The sequence below is a fragment of the Trachurus japonicus genome, chromosome 1 (genome assembly GCF_045865225.1).
Source record: "Trachurus japonicus isolate A0001 chromosome 1, Traja_1.0".
Classification (NCBI taxonomy): domain Eukaryota; kingdom Metazoa; phylum Chordata; class Actinopteri; order Carangiformes; family Carangidae; genus Trachurus; species Trachurus japonicus.
In genome coordinates, this window is record NC_140907.1 from 35,732,734 (window position 1) to 35,741,479 (window position 8,746).

Sequence of the window (8,746 nt, forward strand, 5' to 3'; positions counted from 1 at the left end):
GTTTTAAATGCATAAAAGTACCACATAAACTTGACAAACAAAAGAAAATCACAAAATTCTAAAATGCTCTGGTTAAAATTATGACATTTGTCAATTTTGATCCTGGTTATAACAATAAGAACAATACTTAGGAGTTAAAACTGAAATCATAAGTGCAAAAACCAACCTTTTCACGGATAAAGAAGCCTAACAATGTAACCAAGAGGTGAGAAACAAATGGGCTGGATGATTGTCTTTAGTGTGTTTTACAGCTGATTTAAGACTTGGGTCAAAACCGACCCTAACACCAAAGATGGAGCAGAAAGCTACAAGAGGAAGGTTACATTGAAGCCAAGGTATATACTGACAAAAAAGGTCCAGGGGCCCATATGAATAATATAAAAAACCAACATTTTCATGGATAATGAAGTCTAACAATGTAACCATGAGATGAGAAACTAATTGGATTAAAAAAAAAAGTTTTTAGTGTATTTTACAGCTGATTTAAAACACCGGTCAAAACTGACCCAAACACAAGAGATGGCAGCAGAAAGCTGACACAAGACGAAGGTTAAACAGGCAGGAAAACCCTGTGATAAAGTCAGGCAGACACCTGCGTGTGCTTCACCTGTAAAGACGGCGCCGTGATGAACTGTCAGAGTAGCAGCAGACGGGTGTTTTATAACATCGGCAAGAAAAAAAACAACAACAACTTTATTCAGTAATCTACCGAAACAAGGGCTGTCAATCGTACCCCCAAATCAGATTCAAATTTCTAATGCTTCTTATATACAAACTTTTAAAGTTGTTGTTTTTTTACAGCTCATATAGTCACCTACGTATACCAGCTGATTATTACGTCCTACGTCCACTAGAGGGCGTCGTTGCAGAACGAACACGATGGAGCGTCAGTTTACGCCTTCTAATGTCCTCATTTTAAAAATTATTTGAATTCTGTTCAAACAGAAAAGTTCATTCTGACTGGTTTGAAATGTGTGCAGGAATTTCCCATAATGAGCGCTGGATTTGTGGGAATCGGTTAAATTATGCGCGAAACCCGCAAGTCAATTTACAGTGTGCGCCCCTAAATCTTCTCCTTGTGCTCCTAAAGTTTTAAGTTAGCCTTGGACACAGACAGGTGCAGGTACAGACGGTCGCTGTCAGTTGTAGTCGGTTCACAGACAACAGTAGGTTCCAGAACTTTCACAATAAAGCGGCGAACGCTTTTATTGTGAAAGTCTCAGATCAGCAGAGTCAGAACTTTCACTTCTGTTTCTTTCATTGTTTTGATGCTTCGGGATGTTTTTTCCGTCTCTGTCACTGTTCACACATGTAGTTTTGACAGAGCAGCAGCTTAAAGCAGGAAGTGCTTTTTATTTGTGGTTCGGTTTTTACAGCTGATGGCGGAGGGGGCGGAGCCTGACGGCGCCCGCAGTTTGTTATTGAGAGAGAAACACAGAAACTGTCTGTTTTCCTTCAGACGTTAGAAAAAGGGAAGAGACTGGAGCTGAAGTGAAACCAGAGGATGGTCCAGAGGATTGAAAACAGTAACACACAACACGACCACATCGCTAACGGCAACGGCTGATAATCTGACATCACACACACACGTTACTCAGTGATTGGTCAGCAGACGGGGGAGTGGGGCTTTAACACAACTCCTTTAATCACATTTCATTAGAAACAATGACTCCAACACGGAGAGGAAACCTTCCAGGAAACAGCCGCGGCATTCCTCAGGACCGGGTCTGAACCTCACGGGTCAAAGGTCAAAGACGAAACGCGGACGCTCTGAGCCTCTCTTCTCATTGGCTGACTAACCCTTTCTGACTGATCCAATGAAAAACATAGAGCAGATTTCAGAATAAAACACTCAGAGAAACTAAAAATCCTGCAAGTTGTTGGATGGATGGTGTTGTCCAGGTGGGGAGGGGGCGGGGCTTAGTTGTGACATCACAAAGTGACAGGAAGTCCTGACGGCTGGTTTTAAGGCTCAGTTTCTGAATACAGGCTGTGTGCATTTCTCTGTGGACTGAGGCTTTGATACTTTCACAGTATTAATATAGAACCTAGAGCTGCTTTATAATCACACTACACATGGACATCTACCTTTATACTGTATGGAGCTTTAACACAAACATCTACCTTTATACTGTATGGAGCTTTAACACAAACATCTACCTTTATACTGTATGGAGCTTTAATACAAACATCTACCTTTATACTGTATGGAGCTTTAATACAAACATCTACCTTTATACTGTATGGAGCTTTAACACAAACATCTACCTTTATACTGTATGGAGCTTTAACACAAACATCTACCTTTATACTGTATGGAGCTTTAACACAAACATCTACCTTTATACTGTATGGAGCTTTAATACAAACATCTACCTTTATACTGTATGGAGCTTTAATACAAACATCTACCTTTATACTGTATGGAGCTTTAATAGAAATAATGATTACAACTGGCCTTGTTTAGCCACTGTGCTAACCAGGATGTGTCATCTGGTTGCTGTGTCTTTCATCAGACTACACCCTCCCCTCCCCCCCATACATACACACACACACACACACACACACACTGGGAGGTCAGAGGTCAAAGTTCATGAACCGGTTGGGACTCAGAGTCAGTGTCTGCTCATTGAGGTGGAGCTGGAGTTCAGTCCTTGTGTGAGTGAAGAGGAGGAGGAGGAGGAGGGGGTTTCCACTCCCCATTCGGTGGGCAGTGAGTGTGTGTGTGTGTGGGGGGGGTAAACCAGTGTGTTGTCATGGTGACACAGAAAGCCTGCAGCAGCTGATTTCACAGTCGGGGCAAGAAACACAGCAGAGTGATTCATCACTGAGGAGAAAGACTCAGTGTGGACAGCACACACACACACACACACACACACACACACACACACACACACACACACACACACACACACACACACACACACACACACACACACACACACACACACACACACACACACACACACACACACACACACAAAGAGACCAGCAGCCAAAAGAAGAAGTCAAAACTTTCCTTCATCATCATCATCACTACAGATCTGTCGAGTCGTCTCTTCCCTGGAGGATGACAGATAGATGTGTGTAGGTATCAAGTTAAGTTAAGTTGAGTTGAGTGCAGTTAAGTTTAGTTGAATTAAAGGAGAATTCCGGTCATTTTTTACCCCTAAATCGTTGTCCTGATGGTCACCCAGTGTTGTTGGGACCAAAAAACGCGACTAAAATTGATGCAGGCAAACTAGAGTTACACCATGGCTAGACGGCGCTAGGGATAGCCACAACGCTAACCTATGGGGGCAATTCTTTCAACCACAACAAACACTCAGAAAACAATCAAATATCTCTGGTACATGACTGGAATCCTTAGAGACACCACTGAACTCATATAGTGTACAGTATAAACAGTATAAACTTTGTGTTTTTGCATGTAGCCACTCACCTCAGATAGCCGAACTCTGAAACATCCTGGAAAGACATTACTATCTGATCGCAGAGCGCCTGCTCTCCCCGCCACAGAAACAAACACTTTTCCTTGTTGTGATGATTTCTTTACAAAAATAAACGGTGGAGCAGTGCAGTGGTAATGTCCAAAATATCTCTGACCGTTTATTTTAGTAAAGAAATCATCACAACAAGGAAAAAGTGTTAGTTTCTGTGGCGGGGAGAGCAGGCGCTCTGCGATGGGATAGTAATGTCTTTCCAGGATGTTTCAGAGTTCGGCTATCTGAGGTGACTACATGCAAAAACACAAAGAATACTGTTTATACTGTACACTATATGAGTTCAGTGGTGTCTCTAAGGATTCCAGTCATGTACCATAGATATTTGATTGTTTTCTGAGTGTTTGTTGTGGTTGAATGAATTGCCCCCATGGGTTAGCGTTGTGGCTATCCCTAGCGCCGCGTAGCCATGGTAACTCTGGTTTGCCTGCATCAATTTTAGTCGTTTTTAGTTTTTTGCTCCAACCAACACTGGTTGACCATCAGGACAACGATTTAGGGGTCAAAAATGACCGGAATTCTCCTTTAAATTACATTAAGTTAAGTTGTAAGTTAAAGGGATATTCCGGCGTAACAGAGTAAGGCCCCCCCTCGAATAATCAAGTTTGCCGACCACTAGCTTCTCTAGTTGTAGCAACTTCAGCAAAGAGCCCACACAATAACAATACACTGCTGTCGATTCCTTCGCCAGCCAACCTCCATCAAAAAAGCCACAGATAGCTAATGCTCAGAACAGCACCAAACTGCATCAACAGTACAAACAGGGTCCTATCCCATAATACGAGGCATCAAACACCTGCTAGCTTTGCCTGGTTTCTATTGAAAAGAGACTAAAACACAAGTCCACCACTCTCCTCCAGCTGCTTCCTACTGATGCAGGAGCCCTGACGAGTCGATCACCGAGTGCATCAGAGTTCCTAACAATAACTAACGAGTGTCGACAGAGAAATTAACAGAGTTGAGTTGATCAAACTGTCGCAGTCAGAAAAGCTGCTGCATTTTTGAGACTACTCTTACTTGGTGTCGTGGCCTTAGACCATAGGTTAAACTTATGCTGTAATATCCCTTTATGTTGACTTAAATTAAGTTCCGTTATGCTAAATTATGTTAAATTGGGTTAAATTACGGTAAATTGAATTAAGTTGTGTTAAGTTAAGTCAAGCTACGTTATGTTGAATTAAGTTGTGTTAAGTTGAGTTACTGTAATTCAACTTAACTCAACTCAATGTAACTTAAAGGGACAACGAGGAGTTTCTATTTGGTTATAAAAAAGTCTCACGTTAATGTGGATGAATCTCCGCTACCCACACTTGTTAATGGCTCCATTTTTGATAAATATATTGTTTTGTCTCTATCGTTATTTTGTTATTATTAGTGGTGGCAGAAATGCTGGTCGAGCCGACCAGCGTTTCTTTACTTTCGGTTTCGTGGCGAGTCATGAGAATAACGCCGCCGAATCTTAATTCTTGATGAATGAAAACATGAGTCTGTCTTGCGCCGGTCAAAGAACTTCACGGTGCGCGGAGGCTCATAAATGTAGTGTGGAAACACTTTGCTTTTCCAAAACTCCTCGTTGTCCCTTTAATATAACTTAAGTTGTGTTACGTTAAGTTACATTAAGTTGAGTTAAGTTACGTTGAGTTGAGTCGAGTTAAGTGACGTTATCAATGTCACTTTCATTCTCACTTAAGTATCCATACACTTTTACATTTATATTTAACCTGTTTTTATCTTTATATTGTTCCACTTGTTTTGGTCGGATCTGTTAATGTATTATTTTTGTTTGTTTTATGTTTTTATTGATCATGTGATCTTGTATTGTTTCAATTTGATTTAATTTCATATTTATTGTTTTATTTTACAATGAATTTCAAGCTTGTGCAGCTCCTGGAGGAACCGGGCTGTGTCTTATCAATGAACTTTGACCTTAACTTATCTCATACATATAAACATAAACCAGTATATCAGTGTAATAATGTGGCAGTTTTACACATGTACAGTATAAAAATAAAACATGACGTCACGTCGTCCTAACAGCCGACGGCGAATGTGAATGTGACTTCCAGGAGGAGACGGCCGATATCACATCCTGCAGTGTATTCTGGGAAAGATCAATAACGAACAGACAGTGGGAGCCAGTGAACGTCACACAACAGGGACGTGAAGGAGAAAAGATCAAAACTGGATCGAGACTCAGCCGACGTGACGGGACGCGACTCTGTTCAGGAGTTTTAACCACATTCACACCGACACTTGAACGCACCAGCCACGACAATACCTGCATTATCAGCGTTGTTGTTGTTGTTGACCCTAGTAGAAGCTGTTAATTCGATCTTGTGCACAAATTGTTACAGTCAGGCATCAATCAACAATCAATAATGCATTCATTATTTCAAATTTAATTCATAATTGTAGCATAGATTGAAAAGCTGCAGGCTGAAGAAGTGCCGACCCTTTAATTCTTCACTTCAGTTAAACCTTTGGAGCTCTTTATAGTTTACAGTAAATGCAACACTTCACTTCACAGACATGTTTTTAAAGGGATAGTTCAACATTTTTGTCAAATTGGCCCATTGCCATAATCTACCTATAGTCATAGCAGTAGGTTCGTTACCTTTAATTGTCGGTGCAAGCTATTTTTAGAACGGCGGAGCAGAGCCGTGAGGTGCTCAGAGCTACGCTACGGAGGCTCATGGGATTTCTTGGTTTCCCTCATCAAACTCATCATAATCCAACAACTCCACAACGCTCTGGTGGACAAGTTGTGACCTGCACATTCACCACGCTATGAGATAATAACACAACGTTACCACACAGAGTTGTTTTAGAGTGAAATTCATGCAAAACCTGTGATGCGCGTTGCCTTCAGGGACAGTTTTTTCATCAAGCAGTCTCTGTATTTACCTCTAAAACAACTCTGTCTGGTAACGTTCTGTTATTATCTCATAGCGTGGTGAATGTGCAGGTCACAACTTGTCCACCAGAGCGTTGTGGAGTTATTGGATTGTGTATTTGATGAGTTTGATGAGTGGAAACCAAGAAATCCCATAATGAGCCTCCGTAGCGTAGCTCTGAGCAGCTCACGGCTCTGCTCCGCCGTTCTAAAAATAGCTTGCACCAACAATTAAAGGTAACGAACCTGCTGCTATGACTATAGGGATTATAGCAATGGGGCCAATTTGCAAAAATGTTGAACTATCCCTTTAAGACACCTGGGAACTATTTTAATTTGTGGAAAAGGGGCAGAATATGTCTCCTTTAATACAAATGACTGGTGTGGTGGTTGTATCCTCAGAACAACATCTCTCCCTGTTAGCATTCCTGCATTAGCATGACAATATGGAGGCCGTGTTTTGTTTACCCAGCATTCCTTGAGGGCCCATTGACCTCGCCGCTCGCCGCCGACACACAAACACCCCGAAACCCACAGAGAGCCCGGTTCCCTCCTCTCCGAGCCAATCAGCCGTCTCTCTGACCCTCTCTGACACGTGTTGACATCACATCTGTATCATCACATCACATCACACATAAAACACAGACTCGGCCCCCTAAAGCTCTCTGAACTCGACCTCAATCTTCACTTCCTGTTCAGACTGTGACGTCACTGATGATGTAACACCACATCAGCCCTGAGAAGAGACTCAACGTGACGATGACGTCCTGCACAGATGTTCACCACCACGGACACTTTACAGGTGTAAGGTAGCTAAACACAGCAAACAAACCAGGCAGAGGTAGTGGGTAGTTCAGGGACGACTGGGAGATGAGAGAACTCTGAGTCAGCACGGCCACTGAGTGAATTAGATAGATAGATAGATAGATAGATAGATAGATAGATAGATAGATAGATAGATAGATAGATAGATAGATAGATAGATAGATAGATAGTTTGAATAGATAGATAGATAGATAGATAGTTTGAATAGATAGATAGATAGATAGATAGATAGATAGATAGATAGATAGATAGATAGTTTGAATAGATAGATAGATAGATTGATAGTTTGAATAGATAGATAGATAGATAGATAGATAGTTTGAATAGATAGATAGATAGATAGATAGATAGATAGATAGATAGATAGATAGATAGATAGATAGATAGATAGTTTGAATAGATAGATAGATAGATTGATAGTTTGAATAGATAGATAGATAGATAGATAGATAGATAGATAGATAGATAGATAGATAGTTTGAATAGATAGATAGATAGATAGATAGATAGATAGATAGATAGTTTGAATAGATAGATAGATAGTTTGAATATAGATAGATAGTTTGAATATAGATAGATAGATAGATAGATAGATAGATAGATAGATAGATAGATAGATAGATAGATAGATAGATAGATAGATAGATAGATAGATAGATAGTGCTGAGGGCCCTGTGAGCAAGGCACTGACCTGACTGTCTCTGTTAATACTACAGTAATAACAGAACATTTATAAATATAATAAACTAGTCAAACTCCACCCATGAGAATAATGAAATTTAAAAAATTAAGAACATAAACAAAGTTAGTTTATTGCTATCAAAAACAAAATCATAAAATCAATCATAAAGTAATAAATAGAACTAATATGAACTCAATATAATAAATATATTCATGATGAAACTGAATCTGTAGTCAAAAATAACTTCATTCATAACTCAATCAACTCCATCAATAATCAATAATCGATCAGACCAGACCGGAGGCAGCTATAGACTTACCGGTGCCTGCTCGGACTCGCTGACCGGGGTCAGAGGCATCCTGCCGGACATCTTCCTGACTGTTGCCCCCCTCCGCTGCTGCTGCTTTCTGCTGCTGCTGCTGCTGCTGCTTCAGTCCGGACCTACCACCACCATCTCCTCCACCACCACCGGCGCCTCTGCAGCCTCTCACGCCGGGAACAAGGCCACCTCGGCGGCGGGGATCAGCTGGAGGCTCCGCCGGCCGCAGGCGAGGGAGAGCCGGGCGGCGGCTACAGGAAGGCCCGCTGCTTGTGTCGGTGCGGGAGGAGGAGGAGGAGGAGGAGGTGGTGGAGGGAGGTGGAGAAGGAGAAGAGCCGGCGCATGGAGACAAAGAGAGAGAGAGGAAGAGGAGGAGAAAGAGGAGGAAGGAGGAGAGATGAAGTATTCCAGATTCCAGCGGTTCCAGTGGTTTTTACCAGGTCAAACAGCAGCGGCGGCGGCGGCGGCGCGCGGCACTGCGGAGCCGCAAATAACTATATAGCCGCACTACGTCACAGCCCCAG

General features: G+C 41.8%; 1 protein-coding gene across 1 annotated transcript in view; it reads right to left on the bottom strand.

Annotated features, from left to right (window-relative positions):
• The window catches only part of LOC146992425 (serine/threonine-protein kinase MARK1-like), a 29,539-nt gene extending 21,251 nt beyond the window's left edge, over positions 1 to 8,288 (bottom strand). The window contains exon 1 of the mRNA XM_085786495.1: positions 8,223 to 8,288. Within this exon, the coding sequence (XP_085642621.1) occupies positions 8,223 to 8,273 (51 nt within the window). The 5' untranslated portion in view covers positions 8,274 to 8,288. The remainder of the gene's footprint in view (positions 1 to 8,222) is intronic.
• Positions 8,289 to 8,746: the final 458 nt, after the last annotated feature.